The sequence below is a fragment of the Carcharodon carcharias genome, chromosome 1, assembly GCF_017639515.1.
Source record: "Carcharodon carcharias isolate sCarCar2 chromosome 1, sCarCar2.pri, whole genome shotgun sequence".
NCBI classification, from domain to species: Eukaryota; Metazoa; Chordata; class Chondrichthyes; order Lamniformes; family Lamnidae; genus Carcharodon; species Carcharodon carcharias.
Genome location: NC_054467.1, coordinates 138759783 through 138782372, shown reverse-complemented (window position 1 = coordinate 138782372; position 22590 = coordinate 138759783). Strand labels below are relative to the sequence as shown.

The 22590-nt window shown below is 43.0% G+C and overlaps 1 protein-coding gene across 5 annotated transcripts in view; it reads left to right on the top strand.

Annotated features, from left to right (window-relative positions):
- Positions 1–22590, top strand: part of pds5a (PDS5 cohesin associated factor A) — a 249026-nt gene that overhangs the window by 36019 nt on the left and 190417 nt on the right. For 4 of the 5 annotated variants that reach the window (XM_041184428.1, XM_041184436.1, XM_041184410.1 and 1 more), the window contains exon 3: positions 8736–8939. The exons of the other annotated variant lie outside the window; for it this stretch is intronic. In XM_041184428.1, coding sequence (XP_041040362.1) covers positions 8736–8939 — 204 coding nt within the window. The remainder of the gene's footprint in view (positions 1–8735; positions 8940–22590) is intronic. 5 annotated transcript variants of the gene reach the window in all.

The following is a 22590-nucleotide window of genomic DNA, read 5'->3' as shown; positions in this document are numbered from 1 at the left end:
CAAAGCCATGCTGACTGTCCCTGCATCTCCAATTTAATTTAATCCTGTTCCTCAGAATTTTTTTCCCAGTAGTTTCCCTACTACTGATTTTGGACTCACTGGCCTGTAATTACCTGGTTTATCCCTACTACCCTTGTTAAATAATGTTTCCACATTCACTGTCTTCCAGTCCTCTGGCACCTCTCCTGTAGCCAGAGAGGATTTGAAGATTAGTGTCAGAGCCCCTGCAATCTCCTCCCCTGCCTCACATAGCAGCCTGGGATACATCTCATCTGGGCCTGGGGATTTATCCACTTAGAAGCCTGCTAAAACCGCAAATACCACCTCCCTTTCAATACTAGTATAGTTCAAGTATATCACAATCCCCCTCCCTGATTTCTACATCCACATTGTCCTTCTCCATAGTGAACGCAAATGAAAAGTAACCATTAGAACCTCACCTACAACTCCAGCCCCACTTTGGCTAGATCCCGTCTTGTTTTATATTGAAATTGGTCTTCCCCCAGTTCAAGATCTTTATTTCTGGTCCATCTTTGTTCTTTTCCATACCTACCTTAAATCTTAGAGTTATGGTCACTATCCCCAAAATGCTCCCCCACTGACACTTCTCCACTTGTCCGGCTTCTAGCCCCTAAGATTAGGTCCAGTACCATCCCTTCTCTTGTCGGATTTTCTACGTGCTAGCTCAGAAAGCTCTCCTGAATGCACGTTCAGCGAATTCAGCCCCCTCCAAGCCTTTCACACTAAGACTATCCCAGTAAATATTGGGGAAGTTGAAATCCCCTTCTATTATTACCCTATTATACTTCTCTGAAATTTGGTTACATATCTGCTCCTCTGTCTCTCCCTGACTGTTCGAAGGCCAATAGTACATTCCCAGCAAAGTGATTGCCTTTTTTTTTTGTCTTTAAGTTCTACCCATATGACCTCATTTGAGGAACCTTCTAAGACACCATCCCTCTTTACTGCGGTAATTGACTCCTTGTTCAACAGTGCAATGCAACCTCCTCTTTTACACACTGTCCCCCCCCGTCATGCCTGAGGATTCGATACCCTGGAACATTGAGCTGCCAGTCCTGCCCTTCCCTCAACCATGTCTCTGTGATAGCAACAATATCATATTCCCTTGTGTTAATCAACACCCTCAATTCATCTGCCCTACTCGCAAGACTCCTTGTGTTAAAATATATGCAATCCAGCCTTGCATTATTCCCTTGTGCCTTAACAGGTCTATATTGGCTCTGCCTTCCAGACTGATTTAGTTTCTCTTCTATATTTGGCTGTGCATCACCCTCTATTGTACCTCCACTCTGTATCCGATTGCCCTGCCAAATTAGTTTAAACTCCATCCAACAGCTCTAGCAAACCTCCCCACAAGGATGTTGGTCCCATTCCAGTTCAGGTGCAACCCGCCCGACTTGTACAGGCCCCAACTTTGCCTGGAATAGACCCAATGATCCAGGAAACTAAAGCCTTCCCGCCTGCACCATCTCTTCAGCCACGCATTCATCCTCTCTATCCATACCCCTATTCCTATACTCACTGGCTCATGGCACAGGGAGTAACCTAGAAATTACAACTTTTGAAGTCCTGCTGTTTAATCTGTTACCTAGCTCCCTAAATTCTTGTTGCAGGACCTCATTCCTCTTTCTACCTATGTCGTTGGTACCAATGTGCACCACGACCTCTGACTGTTCATCCCCCTCCTTTAGAATGCCCTGCAGCCATTCTGACATTTTTGACCCTGGCACCAGGGAGGCAACACACCATCCTGGAGTCATGTCTACGGCTGCAAAAGCACCTGTCTGCATCCTTCACTATTGAGTCTCCTACCACTTGCACTCTAACTCCTCCTCCTTGCGCAGCTGAGGCACCTACAATGAACTCAGCTCTGGCTGCACTCTCCAGAGGAACCTTCACCCTCACCGTTTTCCAACACAGAGAAACAGTTCTTGAGCGGGATGCATTCTGGGGCTTTCCTGACTACCTGCTTGCCTCCCTTCTTCTGACTGGCGGTCACCCATTCCCTCGCTGACTGCACTTCCTTAAGTTGCAGAGTGACCACATCTAAAAACCTGCTATCCACATGCATAACCCTCAGCCTCACGGATGCACTGCTGTGTCTCCAGCTGACACTCGAGCTCCGAAACCCGTTGTTCGATCTGGTCAAGCCGATGGTACTACCTGCACATGTGGTCATCCAGACTGCATGGAGTGTCTAAGAATTCCTGCATGCAGCAGGCTGTACAACACATGAGACTGAGCTCCCTTGCCATTCTTCTTGTTTGCTTTTAATTAAAAAGTCTATTTTCTTAAATTTAAGTCCCGTTCTGCTCAATGAAGTCTTGCTCTTTACAGCTCCATTTGTAATTTCTAGCTCTAATTCCCAAACAGAAAATGTCTTTTTAGATGCCTTGCCTGGTACTATTGTCTGAAGCTGATTCTTTAAGAGTGCAGAGATTATTGAATGAAGCGGGAAGGGTATTTGATGAGCAGATCTTGTTGAAATCCGCTTTTGAAGAATTTTGATGAAAGTAGAGTGTCATGAACAATGAGAATCACCCCCTTGTCTCTGTAATCACTGTTGGATGCATTCAGGGGAAAACAATCCCTGAGATGCAGGACAAATCAGTTCCTGAACTTCGCTTGTGCCCTTCTCTGCAAGAACTTTTTTGACAGGAGTTTGATGAGGATATGCATATGTGGCGGGACTCACTGATTATGTATTAAAACTTTCAAATTCATTAAAATTTTTAGAATTATGGTTAGATTTCTGTGATCAGATAAATTTCTTTTATTGGTGGTATTCATTTATATGTAACCTTTTAATGTACCAGCAATGTACCTAAAATGGTTTTCCATATGAAATTGTATTACTTAAAACTGCCTGCTGCTGTATAAAGACTAATAGGTGATATTAAAAATGATTAGTGCAATGTTGCAGGGATATAAAAAGGATAAGGGAATGTGCTAATTTTGGTGGCGTAGGTGCAGGAGAATTTCATAGAAACAGGAAATTGAAAGAAGAAACGATAAAGGAAAGGGAGAAAAGATATACTCTTGGTGCAGCCAAACTGAAATTTTAAAAAATGCAATTATATATGGTGAACTATCCATTGTAAGAAGAGGATACGAAACAGGGTCACACCTTGGGTTCACATGCAGTCACTATGTGCTCTGGCAGAATCTCCATTCTGAATGGCAATAGTGGAGTCATCTGATGCAGCATACCAATACAATGCTTGGACACTGCTCTATGCTGCTGGATGCAATGTATTTGTGTTAACCTGTAAGGATTGCTTGCATTGGTATAACTAAAATGTTCAATGAGTAAATTGTTACAATTCTTATATGTTGGTGGACATGAAGTATATGGTCCTCACTCCTCATTCAGCTACCATTCATTGGTTCTGAAGGCTTAAGCTTGATTCCTTTGATAATATTTCTATGTTACTGCAAATCAATTTTTGAAAGTACAGAGTGATCCAGGCTAGCAGTATGGCCAAATAGCTTTAATTCAGAGCTAAACCATATTTATTCAGGAAGGCTGATTACTGGGGATGGAAAAGAGAGACATTAAACAAATGATTGTGAGCCAAATTGCCAACTCCCAAGTGGGAGGGAAGTTTCACAGAATTTGCAGGACTGAACTGCCATATTTGTTTGCTAATTAGTCAAGACTTGATTTAATACTTTTTGAAACTTTGCTGAATTTTGGACCTCAAAATCAATCTGAAGTTGGCCAGTAATTATACATTTATAGATCAGCAACTGCATGTAAGCTGGACTCCAAAGAAAAGTTGCTATTAAAGCATTTAAATATGGGCAGGTTTGTACACGACTATCCCAACATACTGCTTGAGCTTTTAGGAAACCCCAACTTTACATATTTCTAACCCTAACCTAAAATCTAAAAAAATGATTGGTTAGGTGATAATGCATCATTGTTTGAAAAAAATATATACACATTACCATCCAGTTTATGAAACACTGAGGTAGGTCAAGGAATAAGACATGAAAAGCATAGGAGAGTAGCATTCAAAAAGGTGAATTAACCTTGCCTGAGCATGCAGCACAGAACAACCATAAAGTAAGAATTATTGGTTCTGAAAGTAAACATAGAGAATGCCTCAACAAGGATGCTGTCAAGCTTCATACTTGTCAGAATGTAATCCATAAAAAAGATAGTTATCACTTCAGTGTAATTTGTGACCTGTGTTGAATAAAATTGCTCCCTTAAGATCAACATAAGTGGCATTGGTTTAAATAAAATGTTGGATTTTAATGTGCATTTAGATTTTTATTTTAGCTTAATTCAATGCTTTTCTTTATTTATTTACGGGATGTGGGTGTCACTGGCTAGGCCAGCATTTATTCTCCATCCCTAATTGGCCTTGAGAAAGTGGTGGTGAGCTGCAGTCCATGTGGTGCAGGTGCACCCACAGTGCTGTTAGGGGGGGAGGGGGTTCCAGGATTTTGACCCAGTGAGATTGTAGTGCTGAGTGCAAATGTCCCAGGATTCCCCATTGTAAACCGATCGAGAACGAGAGGGCACAGGTTTAAAGTGGTTTGCAAAAGAAGCAAATGCGATGTGAGAAAAAGCGTTTTCACACAGCGAGTGGTTCAGGTTTGGAATGCACTACCTGGAAGTGTGGTGGAGGCAGGTTCAATCAAGGCATTCAAGAGGGCATTAGATAATTATTTAAATAGAAACAATGTGCAGGGTTACAGGGGAAAGGCAGGTGAATGGCACTGAGTCATAATGCACATTTGGAGAGCCAGTGCAGACATGATGGGCTGAATGGCTTCCTTCTGCAATTGAATGATTTTGTGATTGGTCAGCAACCAAGATTTTCAATGCCAACAAGAACCTGTTATGGACAAACCAGTGAGGGATGAAAGTTCTTGTTAATTGGTTCCTGTCTTTGAGAGATAATAGATTTTCTGTGTCAATGCATCTGTCTCAATACTGAAAGCATATGTTAGGAAATCCTGCAACTCATCCCACTCTCAAAAATTTGAATTCTTCGCCAGAACAAGACTGGCTGGGTGTGTTGAATTCCAGTGTGTAGCAGGATTACTGAAGCAGAATATCCTCCCTACATACATTGTTGGAATTTAATGCAATGAGTGTCCCACTTAATCCATTCCACTCAACCCCCATTTGTTTTTTTATTAACTGTGGGAAATTGTCAATTCTTTTCAAGGTGTGACACGATTTTGTAACGTAGCTGGGAATTCTAGGTTATTTCAATGGTTATTTCTACTTCCTTTGCAAAAGAACAGTTAATATCTAATAGTTGTAACTTGTGGACCTCACCATTTGAAGTGAAATATAGTTTAAATGTGAATTAATTTTATCATTTTTAAAAAAATAGAGGTAGAAGAATCTCATAGCAATGTCTATGCTATTACAGCAACTAAACCTAGTCAAAAGGAGATCAAGGATGGACCCCTGGTGTTCTTGCCAATATTTACCCCTTGATAACCATCAGAAAATAATCTGATTATCATATTGCTGTGGGAGCTTGCTGTGTGCAAATTGGCTGCCAAGCTTCCTGCATTACAAGAGTGATTACATTTTAAAGTAGTACTTCATTGGCTCCGAAGTGCCTTGGGGCATCTGGTGGTCATGAAAGTTACTCTTAAATGCAAGCTTTCTTTCCTATTCTTTTCCTAATTTCCAATTTAGCTCTCACCTCAGATTCTGTTCCCCGTCCCTTCAAAGCTGCCATCATCAACTCCGCTCCTCAAAATGTCTACCCTTGACGACTCCATTTTTGTGAACTACCACTCCACCTCCAACCTATATTTCCTCTCCAAAGTTGATGGTGCCGTTGCCTCCAAAATTCATGCCCATTTTTCCTAGAACTCCAAGTTTGAATCCCTCTAAGTTTCTACCCCTGCCACAGTCCTGAAGTGGCTCCCATCAAAGTTGCAAATAGCATCCATTGCGACTGTGACAAAGGAAAACCGCCCCTCTTCAGGAGGATGGTTAATAGACAAAGACTGTGATCCATATCAATGCCAATGACACAGGTAGAAAGAAGGATGTGCTTGTGCAGTCTGAATTTAGTGAACCAGAAAGAAAACCTAGCAACCAGATCGTGAAGCACATGTTGGGTTGTAAGTCTGGCCTCCGACGATTGGAGACTGGAAGATCTCAGCCAAGGATTGGCAAGCAACTGCAATTGAAGAAGAGGCTGCCTTTAAAGAGGGGGTTGTTAGATATAGTCACGGTACGCTGCCATGAGGGGGAAAGGTAGAGCAAATAAACCCAGAGCTCCCTGGATGTCAAGAGGTATAAGTAAGATGAAGCAGATAAATGGTGCATATGACAGATAAAGGAAGATGATACAATTGAGAACTGGGTTCAGTTTAGATCAGAGAAGCCAAGAGGGAGTATGAGAAGATACTGGTATGCCTATAAATAGAAAAAATGGTGGTAAAAGGAGTAGGGCTGATTTATGTACCCAAAATGGGACTTTTCCATGGAGGCAGGGGGGCATGGCTGGGACACTAAATGAGTCCTTTGCATCTGTCTCTATCGAGAAGATGCTGCCCAAGACATTGATGGATTAGATAGTTGAGTGACTGGATGGGTTTGAAATTGATAAGGAGGTGGCATTAGAGAGACTGGCTGTAAAGTTGATAAGGTGAATACTGAGGGAGGTAAAGATGGAAATTGTGGAAACACTGCCCATAATTTTCGAATCCTCCTGAGATAGAGGGGTGGTGTCAGAGAACTGGAGAATTGCAGATGATTGTGCCCTTGTTCAAAATAAGGATAAGCCCAAGGCCCATCGGTTTAACTCGGTGGTGAAGAGTTTTTAAACATGATAATTTGGAACAACATTAACAGTCACTTGGCCAATATGGGTTAATTAAGGAAAGCCAGCATGGATTTGTTAAGAGCAAATCATGTTTCACTAATTTGAGTTTTTTGATGAGGTAGCAGAAAGAGTTGATGAGGGGAATGCAGTTGGCGTGATGTCCTTGGACTTCTAAAAGGCAGTTGATGAAATGCCGCACAATAGCTTTGTGAACACAGTTGGAGCTCATGGAATAAAACCCTGGTTCAACTGGAATATTGAGTCCAGTTCTGGGTACCACACTTTAGCAAGGATGTGAAGGCATTAGAGAATGTACAAAAAAGATTAATGAGAATTGGTCCAAGGATGAGGAACTTTATTGGTTGGAGAAGTTGGGGCTGTTCTCCTTAGAGAATAAAAGATTGAGAGATTTGTTAGAAGTATTCAAAATCATGAGACGTTTGGACAGAGTAGATGAGAGCCTGTTTCTGTTAGATGGATAGAGAACAAGAGGACACTGATATAAGGTGCTTGGCAAAAGCAGTGGTGTCACAACAAACAACTTTTATGCAGAGAGTAGTTAGGATTTTGACTTCATTGCCCAAGAGTGTGGTGGAGGCAGATTAATCATGGCTTTCAGAAGGGAATTGGATCATGATATGAAGAGGAAAAAAATGCAGGGCTACAGGGAAAAGGTGGGGGAGTGGCATAGATGAATTGCTTTAGCAGAGCTCAGGCACAGACAAGATGGGCCAAATGGCCGCCTCCTGTGCTGTAATGAATCTATGATTCCAAGGTTGTTACTTGTGACATCAACCCAGTATCTGTCATTTACACCTCTTTCTGCTTCATCTCTATCTCAGTTGCCATCCAGAGAGCTTTTGCATTGTTTAGCCTACCTTTTTCCCTCATGGCAATGTACTTTTGCTGTACCATATCTATTGCCTCTTTAAAGGTAGCAGCCCATTGTTTAATTACAGTTTTGCCTGCCAGTCTGAGCCAGATTTTTTTTTCTCACCCCATTGAAGTTGGCCCTACCCCAATTAGTTTTTACTCTGGATTGCTCCTTGTACTTTTTCATAACGAACCTAAATTTTATGATACAATGATCACTGCCCCCTAGTTTCCCTGCTGACACTACCTACTCGACACCACCCCCCTCCCCCATTCCCAAGAACCAGATCTGGTACTACCTCCTTCCTTGTTGGACTGGAAACCTATTGATGTAAAAAAAATTCTATGATCTCACTTCAGAAACTCTCCTCCCTCTCTGCCTTTCACACTACTGCTATCCCAATCTATATTGGGATAATTAATATCCCCATTATAACTATGCAACAGGTTTCTCTCTAACCTCATTGCAGCCTTACACCTCTCTAAGATAACTGTGTTCGGCTTTGGAATTTCTTTCCTTAACCTCTCCGCCTCTCTATCTTTGCTTTCTCCCTGCATCACACAAATTAAAACCTACATTTTTGACTAAGCTTTTGGTCATCTGCCTTAGCATCTCTTAATGCGGCTTTGTGCCATATTTTGTTATATAAATAACTCTGAAGCACCTTGGGGCATTTTATTTTGTTAATGATGCTGTATAAATTCAAGCTGTTGTTGATACAGGTAAGGCATGTAATGGGTTATTATGTATTTAAAGTACAAAGTGTCCTAAGAGTCCAATTGAGATTGGGTCTTCACACATGGAATATCTAATAGAATTTCTACGTCAGAATAATTTTTGAGTAATCTAATTTGTTCTTTTCTTGTATACATTCCTATATAAAGATGTAAAATTATATTCTGAAGCTTAAGTTGTGTGCATTTAGCCTTTCAGCATTTGGTCTGTTCTTTTTATGATTCCTTGTAGAAAATAATTTAAAATTAATTTGGGAATGTGAGCTTGACAGTGTATTCAATGTTACTGTACAGATGGTGGTTAAAACATTCATGGATATGGACCAGGACTCTGAAGATGAAAAACAACAATACCTTCCATTGGCTTTGCATTTGGCTTCGGAATTCTTTCTCAGGAACCCCAATAAAGATGTTCGTCTGCTTGTGGCGTGCTGCCTGGCTGATATCTTCAGAATCTATGCCCCAGAAGCTCCATATACATCTCATGACAAACTTAAGGTAAATAGTGATTGTTGAAACTGGAAACAGCTCCACATTCACTGTGAGCATAGAATTAAGTGTTCAACCATAGCTTGCATTATTTGTTTCACAGTTGTGTTTATTTCAATAAGCGGATTTCTGCATTCCCCATCACAGATGGTGACAGGGGTCTTGGTGGTGTGGTGGTAATGTCACTGGACTAGTAATCCAGAAGCCCAAGCTATTACTCTGGGAACATGGGTTCAAATCCCACAGCAGCTGGTGGAGTTTAAATTCAATCAGTAAATCTGGAATTGAAAGCTGTTCTCAGTAATGGTGACCATGGCAACTATCATCAATTGTTGTAAAAAACCCATCTGCTTCACTAATGCCATTTAAAGAGGGAAACCTTCTATCCTTTTCCGGCCTGGCCTACATGCGATTCTAGACCTTGAGCAATGTGGTTGACTCTTAACAGCTCTCTGAAGTGGCCTAGCAAGCTACTCAGTTCAATGGCAACTAGGGATGGACAACAAATGCTGGTCTTGCCAGCGACATCCATCCCATGACAGAATTTTTTAAAAAGTGACCCACCTTGGCCTTTGCTCTTCTCCACCCAGGCAGTAAGAACCTCATTATGAGGACAAGGTTTGCAGGGTTAATGAGCAAGTTGACCATGGTGTTGTGGTACAAAAGGCCATTTAAGTGGCCTCCTAAAGACTGAATAAGAATGTGGTCGTGGTAGGGTACATTCTTGCCTGGGGGTGGTCGGGGGGTGGTGTGTGGATACTGTTGTCCCCAGCGTGACCAGGAATTCTGAAGACCATGTTACCTGCCCGGTGCTGCGATTAAGAACAAACTTGGGGTGGAGGTGAAAGATCAAGTTGTTGTGGTCCACGCAGGACCCATCACATAGGTTGGACTAGGAATAATCATCTGAGAGAGTTTGAGAAGCTAGGGTTGCAATTAAATACAGAATCTCATGAGTAATAATCTCTAGATTTTTAGCTGAGTCATGTGTAAATTGGCATAGGGATGAATAGATGAGAAGGTTAAATATGTGGCTGATAAAGTGGTGTGCGAGTCATGGGGCACTGGCACCAGTACTAGATCAAGAGAAAACTGGTTGGGGTGGTCTTCTCTTAAACTGGAATGGGACCATTGTTCTATTGAATCGAATAACTAGGACAGTAGCTAGGGCTTTAAATTCATGAGGTGGGGTTGGGGTGAGAGGATTCAGAAAAGGGTCAGTTCAAAAACAGTGAGAAATGTCAAGGCAACAGAGCAGAGATACAAGTAGAAATAAGCAGAATGTGCCAGGAAGGAACATAGAGCTTAGCTAAAGAAATGGGACATTGGTAACTCAGGTGATGTCAGGGGAAAAATAGAAATAAGTTAAAGCTAAAGGCACAAAAGCTGAATGCAATATATGCTTTGCACAAAGTAGATGAATTAATAACAAAGGTAGAAATCAATGAGTTCAATGTAACAGCAATTATGGAGACGTGGTTGCAGAGCGACCAAGGTTAGGAATTGCATAGTCCAGGATATTTGACTTTGAGAAGAGGTAGGCAAATAGGAAAGGAGAAGAAATTAATCCTGGTTAGAAAGGATGGGATAAAGACGATAGAAAGGAGCTTAGCTCAAGAGATGAACGTGTAGAATCAATTTGGATGGAATGAAGAAATAGCAAGGGGCAGAAATCACTGCTGGGAATAATCTATTGACCTCTAACAATAGCTGTGGTGGTGTTCTTTATATGGCTAGTCCAGTTCAGTTTCTGGCCAATGGTTACCCCCAGGATGTTGGTGTGAAATTCAGTTTAGTAAAGCTGTTGAGCATCAAGGGGAGATGGTTACATTTTCTCTTGTTGGGGATTGATCATTGCATGTTACTTGTGCAACGCTAATGGCACTTGCCGCTTATCAGCTCAAGACTGAATGTTGATCAGGTCTTTCAGCATATGGACATGGGCTGCTTCAGTATCTGAGGAGTCATGAATGGTGCAGAATATTGTGCAATCATCAGAAAACATCCCCACTTCTGACCTTATAATGGAGGGAAGATCATTGATGAAGCAGTGGTAGATGGGCCTAGAACACCGTCCTGAAGAACTCCTCCAGCAATATCCTGAGGTTGAGCTGATTGGCCTCCAACAACCGCAACCATCTTTCTCTGTTAGGTATGACTCCAACCAATGGAAAGCTTTCCCTCTGATTCCCATTTACTTCAATTTTCCTGGGCTCCTTGATGCTACACGTGGTCATATGCTGTTTTGATGTCAAGGGCAGTCACTGTCACCTCACTTCTTGATTCCAGCTCTTTTGCCCATGTTTGGATCAAGACTGCAATGAGGCCTGGACCTGAGTGGCACTGGCAGAACCCAAACTGAACATCAATGAGCAGAGTATTGCTGTTTAAGTGCTGTTTGATAGTGCTGTTGATGACATCTTCCATCACTTTGCTGATGATTGAAAGTGGACTGATAGGCTGTTAATTGGCTGTATTGGACTTGTCCTGCTTTTTGTTAACAGGACATAATTGGGCAATTTTTCACTTTGCCGGGAAGGTGCTGGTATTGTAGCTTTATTGGAACCGCTTGACTCGGAGTGCAACTAGTTCAGAAGCACAAGTCTTCAGTTCTTCTGGAATGTTGTCAGGACCCATATCCTATTCCGCATCCAGTGCTATCTTGATATCACATGAAAAGAATTGAATTAGCTGAAGAATGTTAACTGTGGTAGTGAGGACCTCAGGAGGAGGCCAAGATGCATCATCCACTCGGCACTTCTGTTGACCCTTCCATCACTTTGTTAATGATTGAGAATAGACTGGGGCCGGTATGGACTTGCCCTGCTTTTTGTGGACCTGACGTGGCAATTTTCTACGTTTCCAGGTAGATGCCGGTGTTGTGGCTGCACTGGAACAGCTTGGCTAGAGGTATGGCTAGTTCTGGAGCACATGTCTCCAGTACTTCTGCTGGAATGTTGTCAGGGCCCATAGTCTTTGAGTATTTGATGTCTTTAGCCTTTTCTTGATATCATGTAGAGCAAAATGAATTGGCTGAAGACTGGCATCTGTGATGCTGGGAACCTAGGGAGGAGGCGAAGATGGACCATCGGCTCGACACTTCTGGCTGAAGATGGTTGCAAATGCTTCAGGCTTGTATTTTGCACTGGGCCCCTCCATTGAGGATGAGGATATTTGTGGAGCCGCCTCCGCAGATTACTTGTTTAATTGTCATGGCTAAATAAGGAAGGACTGCAGAATTTTTGTCTGATCCATTGGTTGCTTAGCTCTATTTGTTGCAAGCTGCCTCCCTTGTTTAGCATGCATGTAGTCCTGTGTTGTAGCTTCATCAGTTGGCACTTCATTTTTAGGTATGCTTGCTACTGCTCTTGACATGCTTTCCTCCACTGCTTATTGAACCGGAGTTGATCCCCTGGTTTGATGGTACCCCTGGTTTGATGGTACCCCTGGTTTGATGGTACCCCTGGTTTGATGGTACCCCTGGTTTGATGGTACCCCTGGTTTGATGGTACCCCTGGTTTGATGGTACCCCTGGTTTGATGGTACCCCTGGTTTGATGGTACCCCTGGTTTGATGGTACCCCTGGTTTGATGGTACCCCTGGTTTGATGGTACCCCTGGTTTGATGGTACCCCTGGTTTGATGGTACCCCTGGTTTGATGGTACCCCTGGTTTGATGGTACCCCTGGTTTGATGGTACCCCTGGTTTGATGGTACCCCTGGTTTGATGGTACCCCTGGTTTGATGGTACCCCTGGTTTGATGGTACCCCTGGTTTGATGGTACCCCTGGTTTGATGGTACCCCTGGTTTGATGGTACCCCTGGTTTGATGGTAATGTTAGGGTGAGAGATGTGCCGGTTAATGAAGTTGTTGATTGTGGTTGAATGCATTTCTGCTGCTGTCAATGGGCCATCTTCAATACTAAAACCATCACTAGAATTGGCACTTGGAATGTCCAAACACTTCAAATTGGGAAGATGTCCCTGATGTTGCGAGAAATGAGAACTTATCGAGTCGGCATCATCTGTGATTTAGTGGATGGGCCAAGGATGAATCAGCAGTGAGGACATGACAGTTCTGTACTCTGGGCAAGAAGAACACCATGTCCATTGAGTTGGCTCTCACTGAAGAGATGCTCAGCACAATCATTAATTGGGTGGAAGCCAGCAAATTATTGCATCATCACCGCCAGATTCAACACAAGGCATGCCAAAGTCAGTGTCATGAAAGTTGATGCACCAACAGAGGCAGACACACGAGAAAGATGGCATCTACCGTCAATTGCTGGACATATGGATCGAGGCACCCAGCTATGATAACAAGGTACTGATCGGTGATTTCAATGTTAAGCTCGATGGCAATCGGCAAGGACTAACAGTATGATCTGTTATGATCCTTGCCCAAACCCCCAAGTTGTTGGGGTCTTGTTCGGGACCAAATGTTTTGTTTAATGTAGTCCAAGTTTGAGATTCAAGACACTTGCTAATAGAATAAAGCCACAAGATTTCCTGGGTCTTGAACAAACAAAACCAAACTTTACTGTACAAGGTCAGAAACATAAACAATTTACAGTATCTATCTTATTAACCTTGACTGTTAGAGTATATGAGGTACAGGCAAACTATGGTCACACACCACACTGCACAGTAAATTATAGATACAGCCAAAGCAGATTTCATGGATTTCTCAACAACCCACCCAGGCGCCAATAACACTGAGTCAACCAATCTTGCTGAAAAATGGTCACACGAGTGATTCCAATCTTCACCTTCGAAGATTGAGCCAAGTCAGTCCAACTCTGATGGATTCGATGATGACCCACCTTGTGGGGTTTCAACCTTGTTCCCCTGGATTCCAGAATATATACACAAGTACCAGCTTATAAGCACAAGTTCAGACCTTCGACTGTGCAGAGCAAAACACCACTGTTCCAAAGGGATACTTTTGCCCCAGTGGCCCGCAGCACGGAGTCACCAATCTTCGACTGCCGTTTGGATCTTCAGGGTGTCTCTTGAACCCTCTTTAATAATGAGATTCACATGGCATCAACAATGGCCCACTTCACAGGGTTTCAATCTTGTCTTCCGAGATTCCGTTGCCTGAGATTCCAGAGTATACACCCAATCACCAGTTCACAAGCACAATTTCAGATCTTTGGCAATGCCGAGCAGAACACTACTGCTCCTGCAGTGTGGTGGCAACAACCTTTGGCTGCCTTCTTCACCAAGCCCATTTCCTGTTTAGAACCTTTTTCTCTGCTCATCTTTTTCCTTAATTTTAACTGGGATCTGTTCCTGTCCTATGTCTTTGTCCCCTACCTGTGACTTGCTTTTGGGACCTCTCCCTGTCCCATCTGCTTTGTGGGACTTCTCTCTGTTCCCTACCTGGGACGCTTGTCTTTCATGGCACTTCGCCCCCAGTCATGTGACTTTGGTTTTCGCACCTTTTATTGCTTTTTATGTGCAGGTGTGCTGGGCCCCAAGAACTTCAAAATTGCAGAACTACTGAATTGCACCCATGCAGCCTGTGCGTGCACGGGAAGCCCGGAGTTTGCTGGGTCTTGGATTTCCTACCTCCGCTTTCAGCATTGAGTTAAGTTGACACCTTGGGTCAGCAAGCAAACGATGAGTGTTGGCCATCTGCAACAGCAATGGGCTCAGCATTGGGCATACCTTCTTCAGGCAAAAGGACATCCATAAAAAGACATGGAGGTCTCCAGCTGGTAGCGCCATGAACGACATTGACTATGTATGCATCAGTGGCAGTTGGAGGACTTCCCTAGAAAATTCTGGACTTGTCATGATCAAATCTGTGGAACTCGACTAGACCTCCCATTGCTTAAATTTGGATTGCGGTATTCAACCAATTTGGGGGACGGGGCTAGATTTGACACTGTGTACCATATTATGTTGAGTATTGCTGATGAAAGGCATTTTGTCAAAGATTTTCACCTTGAAGTCATCAGGACAATCACAAGAATACGAATGTCAGGGGAAACACCACTATGAGAAGAATGCCGATTGGTTGGCAAGTGGACTCTGGCAGAGGCGTGTCATGGAGAATGCACCACTGATGATGACTGACAATTAACTGCCAAACATTGTTTGAAATTTTAAACCAGGCAGCTTGACTCTGGTCAAGGCATTGCCCCAAGGAATGAGACAGCGAATGGCTATCACTTTAGTTCAGCTGAAACAAGTGCAATGTGTGTACATGTTCTTTCTGTGCAAAGAACAGGGTCCTGTGTATTAATATATGTAGCTTCCAGGACAGGCACGTGCATCACACTGCGAGTCCAACTGACAATCTTAAATTGGTTGTCAGCGTAATTTTTAGTACATAGGATTGTTTAGCAAATATTATCCAATCGCGAATCACATCTAATGTCGGACCCTAAGCAAGGATTGGTTAGGTACGATCTGTTCCTTGCATGTTGTGAACAGCAGAAATGCCATGCTGTTTGATACTATCCTTTGTATGTCTTTGGGACATAGTAGCATAGAAAATAAGAGCAGGAGTAAGCCATTCGGCCCTTCGCGCCTGCTCCGCCATTCATTATGATCATGGCTGATAATCCACCTCAATAGCCTGCTTTCTCCCCATATCCTTTGATTCCTTTCGCCTCAAGAGCTATATCTAAATCCTTCTTGAAAACATAGAATGTTTTGGCCTCATCTACTTTCTGTGGTAGTGAATTCCACAGGCTCACTGCTTTCTGGGTGAAGAAATTTCTCTTCATCTCAGTCCTAAATGGTCTACCCCGTATCTTCAGACTGTGACCCCTGGTTCTGGACGCCCCACCATCAGGAACATCCTTCCTGCATCTACCCTGTCTAATCCTGTTAGAATTTTATAGGTTTCTATGAGATCCCCTCCTCATTCTTCTGAACCAGTAAATGTAATCCTAACTGACTCAATCTCCCTTCATGTGTCAGTCCCGCCATCCCAGGGATAAGTCTGGTAAACCTTCGCTGGACTCCCTTGATAGCAAGAACATCCTTCCTCAGATAAGGAGACCAAAACTGCCCACAATATTCCAAGTGTGAACTCACCAAGGCCTTGCATAATTGCAGCAAGACATCCCTGCTCTTGTACTCTAATCCTCTTGCTATGAAGGCCAACACACCATTTGCCTTCTTTACCGCCTGCTGCACCTGCATGCTTACCTTCAGAGACTGGTGTACGAGGACACCCTGGTCTTGTTGCACATTTCCCTCTCTCAATTTATAGCCATTCAGATAATCTGCCTTCCTGTTTTTGCTACCAAAATGGATAACCTCACATTTCTCCACATTTTACTGCATTTGCCCACTCACTCAGCTTGTCCAAATCACACTGAAGCATTTCTGCATCCTTGTCACCCTCCCACCCAGCTTTGTGTCATCTGCAAATTTGGAGATATTAGATTTAGTTCCCTCATCTAAATCATTAATATATATTGTGAATAGCTGAGGTCCCAGCACCGATCCCTGTGGTACCCCACTAGTCACTGCCTGCCATTCGGAGAAAGACCCATTTATTCCTATGCTTTGTTCCCTGTCTGCCAACCAGTTTTCTATCCATCTCAATACACTACCCCCAATCCCATGCACTTTAATTTTACATGCTAATTTCTTATGTGGGACTTTGTCAAAAGCCCTCAAAGTCCAAATAAACCACATCCACTGGCTCCTCCTCATCAACTCTACTAGTTACATTTTCAAAAAATTCCAGTAGATTTGTCAATCATGATTTCCCTTTCGTAAATCCATGCTGACTCTGTCCAATTCTGCCACTGTTTTCCAAGTGCTCAGCTATGAAATCTTTTACAATGCACTCTAAAATTTTCCCCTCTACCGGCATCAGGCTGACTGGTCTGTAATTCCCTGCATTCTCTCTATCTCCCTTTTTAAATAGTGGGGTTACATTAGCTACCCTCCAATCTGTAGGAACTGTTCCAGAGTCTATAGAATCTCAGAAGATGATCACCAATGCATCCACTATTTCTAGGGCCCCTTCGTTAAGTACTCTGGGATGTAATTATCAGGCCCTGGGGATTTATCGGCCTTCAGTGCCATCAATTTCTCCAGCACCTTTTCCCTAATAGTTCTTATTTCTTTCAGTTCCTCCCCTCTCACCAAACCCTGTGTTCCCCAACATTTCTGGGATGTTATTTGTGCCCTCCTTTGTGAAGACAGAACCAAAGTATGTATTTAGCTGGTCAGCCATTTCTTTATTCCCCATTAGAAATTCCCCTGTTTCTGACTGTAAGGGACCTACATTTGTCTTCAATCTTTTTCTCCTCACATACCTATAGAAACTTTTAGTCAGTTTTTATGTTCCCAGCAAGCTTACTCTCGTACTCTATTTTCCCCTTCTTAATCCCTTGGTCCTCCTTTGCTGAATTCTAAAGTGCTCCCAATCCTCAGGTCTGTTGTTTTTTCTGGCCAATTTGTATGTCTCTTCCTTGGATCTAATACTATCTCTAACTTAAAAACAAAAAAACTGCGGATGCTGGAAATCCAAAACAAAAACAGAATTACCTGGAAAAACTCAGCAGGTCTGGCAGCATCGGCGGAGAAGAAAAGAGTTGACGTTTCGAGTCCTCATGACCCTTCGACAGTTCTGTCGAAGGGTCATGAGGACTCGAAACGTCAACTCTTCTCCGCCGATGCTGCCAGACCTGCTGAGTTTTTCCAGGTAATTCTGTTTTTGTTTACTATCTCTAACTTCCCTTGTAAGCCATGGTTTGGCCACCTTTTTCTATTTTACTTTTGTGCCAGACAGGAATAAACAATTGTTGCAGTTCACCCATGCGCTCTTTGAACGTTTGCCATTGCCTGTCCTTTTAAGTCATCCCTTTAAGTAACGTTTCCAAATCCATCATAGCCAACTTGTGCCTTATACCATCGTAGTTTCCTCTGTTAAGATTCAGGAACCTTAATCTCAGAATCAACTGCGTCACTCTACATCTTGATGAAGAATTCTATCATATTATGGTCGCTCATCCCCAAGGGGCCTTGCACACCTAGATTGCCAATTGTTCCTTTCTCATTACACAATACCCAGTCTAGGATGGCCTGTTCTCTAGTTGGTTCCTCAATGTATTTGTCCAGAAAACCATCCCATATACATTCCAGGAATTCCTCCTCTACGGTATTGTTACTAATTTGATTTGCCCAATCTATATGCAGATTAAAGTCACCCATAATTACAGATGTTCCTTTATTGCATGAATCTCTAATTTCCTGTTTAATGCCGTTCACAACATCACCGCTACAGTTTGCGGGTCTATATACAACCCCCACTAACATTTTTTGTCCTTTTATTGTTTTTCAGCTCTACCCATACAGATTCCACATTGTCAGAGTTAATATCTTTCCTCACTCTTGTGTTAATTTCCTCTTTAACCAGTAATGCAACTCCACCGCCTTTTTTTTTGTCTGTCCTTCATAAATACTGAATACCCCTGGATGTTCAGTTCCCACCCCTGGTCACCCTGCAGCCATGTCTCCGTAATCCCGACTATATCATACCTGTTTACATCTATTTGCGTGGTTAATCCATCCACTTAATTGCGAATGCACCTTGCCCAAAGCCTTGAGGCTGGTCTTTTTAACATTACTTGCCCTATTCCCACTATTTTTCACTGAGGCCCTGTTTGATTCTTGCCCTTGATTTCTCTGCCTTTCACTTTTCTTATTCCCCTTTCTGTCTTCTGTTCTCATCCTTGATTACCCCTCCTCTGGCTCCTTGCATAGGTTCCCATCCCCCTGCCATTTTAGTTTAAACCCTCCCTAACCACTCTAGCAAATATTCCCCCTAGGACATCAGTCTTGTCCAGTTTGTACTGGTCCCAATGTCGCAGAAGTCCGAAACCCTCCACCTCACACCATCTCTTCAGCCACGTATTCATCCGATATATCCTGCAATTTCTACTCTGACTAGTATGTGGCACTGGTAGTAATCCTGAGATCACTACCTTTTGAGTTCCTACTTTTCAGCTTACTTCCTAACTCCCTATGTTCTGCTTTTAGGACCATATCCCCTTTTTTTTTTTTACCTATGTTGTTTGTACCAGCAATATGTATCACGACCACTGGCTGTTCACCCTCCCCCTTCAGGATGTCCTGCAGCCGCTCTGAGACATCCTTCACCCTAGCACCAGGGAGGCAACATACCATCCTGGAGACTCGTTTGCAGCCATAGAAATGCCTATCTATTCCCCTGACAATTGAATCCCCTATAACTATTGCATTCCCACACTTTTTACTCCTCCCCTGTGTAGCAGAGCCAATTGTGGTGTGATGAATTTGGCTGTTGCTGCCCCCCCCCCCAAACAGTATCCAAAGCGGTATATCTGATTTGCAGAGGAATAGCTACAGAAAATGCCTGCACTGCCTGCCTAGCCCTCTTGCTCTGCCTGGTGGTCACCCATTCCCTTCCTGCCTGTGGATTCTTAGCTGGCGGTGTGACCAGCTCTTTATACATGCTCCGCCTCATGGATGTTCCACAGTGTCCCTAGCCACCACTCTAGCTCTGAAACCTGGGCTTCCAGGAGCGGCAGCTAGAGACACTTCCTGCACATGTGCTGGTCCTGGGTACTGGAAATGTTCCCTGCTTCCCACGTAGAGCAGGAGGAGCACACCATGGATTTGAGCTCTCCTGCCATGACTTAGCTCTTTAAATTAAATTAAACCTTTTGGAAGATACTTAATATTAAATAATATCAATTACTCTAGGGCCCTTCTTCCCTGTTCCTTGTTGTTACAGAATATAGCCCTTACAAACGATGAACCACAATATAAGAACTTAAGAACTATAAGTGATAAAAGTAGTAAATACTTACCCAACCGTACTCACAGCACTCAAAGGATTACTTCATTCCCTCCTCATCGAAGTCCCTCAGCCACCTCTCCTCTCCCAGCTCCTTTTCAACTCCTGACTCCTCTTGCTCTCCTTTTCAACTCCTGACTCCTCTCGCGCTCCACTTCCTGCAGCCTACATTCCTAACATCACACTGGCACTGAAATTCATATATAACACGTTACTTGTTTATGTGATGGCCAGAAAGCCTTTTAGGCTTGACGTCAGCATCCTGTTCATGACAAAAACTACTTGCTGCTACCATGCAGTAGCAAGATATGAAATAGCTAGCTTCACCTTTTGTTCAAATTTTTGAGATACCTTGCCCTTCCAGGGTAATCTGAGGTAGACTGGGTACTTTTCAGAGTGGAAAGTTACAGCTTTAGGCCTGTTCATGAGTTTGCAAGATATACAGCACAAAATAATCTGATTAGGGCAGTCATCCCATAGGATGTTTTTGATGCGCCCTATTTCAGCATCAAGCTTGCATGATGAGCAAATGGCTTGGAGCTTATTTTATGAGGTTGCTGTTGAGGCCAATCTTATAGCATGTGGAACTGTAAGAATCCCAGCACGGGTATTGACCAGTGAAAGTAGGCCTGCGGTAGACAGTGATAGAAAACCCTTGGCAGATTGCTCAACTAGTACATCAAATAAGGGGAGTTCATTTGATTTCTCCATTTCAAAAGTGAATTTTAAGTGCAGGGTGGAACCCATGAAGGCATGCAAGGAAATTATTACATGCGGCTACGGATTTAAATGTAACAAACGTATCATCCACACATTGGAAATACGCAAATGGCAGGAGGTTAGGTATCATTTTATCAAAGATATGATTCTCATGGAAGCCAACAAGGATGTTTGCGAGAGCTGGGCCTGGAGGGGTTCCATGGCAACACCATCTATTTGGGTCATTAAAGCTGAACTCAATTGCGCAAGTTGCTGAGTTCATAAACTCGATGAATACTGATTCATGCAACGGTGGCTGAAATAGGGCACATCAAAGACATCCTGTGGGATAATGGCTGCCCTGATCAGATCATTTTGTACTGTATATTGTACAAACTCATGAACAGGCCTTAGGCTGTCACTTTTGGCCCTGACGAGTGCCCAGTGCACCTCAGATCACCATGGAAGGGCGAGGTATCTTGAAAATTTGAGCAACAAGTGAAGCTAGCCGTTTTACGCTGCTACTACACAATAGCAACACAAGTGCTTTTTGCCACTAACAGGATGCTGCCATCAAGCCAAAAAACGACCTGCCTATCTCACAAATGAGCAATGTGGTATATGAATTCAGTGCCAATGTGATGATAGGAATGTAGGTCATATGTCCCAAAGGCTGGCGGATTGTATCAAACAGCATGTCCCTTCCGCTGTTTGCAATGGGCAAGGTACAGACTGTACCCAACCAGCCCGTGCTTGCAAAACTCAAAACAGTGTCCAACATTAGATATGCTTCTGTGATTGGACAAAATTTGCTAAATAATCTTCACTGTGCTAAATATTTCACTGAGCCAACTTAAAATTGTCAGCCAGGCTTGCAGTGTGGTGCACTTGCATGGAATGGAAGCTACACATATTAATACACAGGGCCCTGTTCTTTGCAGACAGAAAGAACATGTACACACATGCGCCTGATTCAGCTAAACCAAATAAATGATAGTCATTTGTTGGTTCATTCTTCGAGCAATGCCGTGACCAATGAGTCAAGCTGCCAGGTTTAAAATTGTGAACAATGCTTTATGCTTAACTTGTCAGTCATCGTGAATTTGTGCATTCTCCATGGCTACACCTCTACCAATCAGACTCCACTTACTAACCAATCAGTCTCTTCTCATTCAGCATATGGTTGTTGCTTTGGTACTTTTGTGATTGTCCTGATGAGTGCAAGATGAATAGCTTTGACAAAATGTATTTTTTCAGCAATAGTCAAGCTCTATACTACCAAATGACTATTTATATATTATGTTACATTTAATCCAGTTGTTGTGTATTTGTTTTCTGTTATGGTTTCCCTAGAGCCTTGGGTGTAGGCTTTGGCTAATGCACTTTGAGAAAAATGTTATCAGGTAAAATATTTCGGGGTTTATTCTGTAAGTGTTAACCTGATTGCAATTCTGAAAAATAAAAGCAAAATACTGCAAATACTGGAAATTTGAAGGAAAAACGAAATGTTGGAAATACTTAGCAGGTCTAGCAACACCTGTGAAGAAACATTTAACAGTTCAGGTTCATTAGAACTGGGAAAAATTAGAAATGCAATGGGATTTGAGCAAGTGAAGGAGGGGGAGGCGGGGGGGGGGAGGGTGGTGGTGGCAAGCAGAACAAAGGTCTGTGATAGAGTGGAGGGCAGGAATGTGGCTGATGCTATCTCTCCACCTAGACTGCTGGACCGGGTTCACAATACACCCAGGTGGAGGGTGAATTCACCTTCCATGTCAGTTAGCCTATAGGAAAACAAACTGGGGCCGCCTCCTCGATCCAAATGGGGCTGAATAATTGCAGGTACAGACTTCTCGGGAGCAGGAAAACAGTGCAGAGTTTGATTGGAAGAACAGCAAGTGTGGGAGAGACAGAATCTTTAAGTCGCTGCTTCATTAATCACAGATTCTGTCTCTCCCATGCTTGCTGCTCTAGCTCCTCCAATCATAGGTTCCCTCTCTCCCACTCATGCTGTTCCTCCAGAGACAGAATCTGTGATTGGCACGAAATGGTTACTAGACCAGACGTAAGTATCACATAGAATTCTGCAGCATAGTGGAGGCCATTTGACACATTTTGTCTATGCACATTTGTTATCCAAACTGTTCTT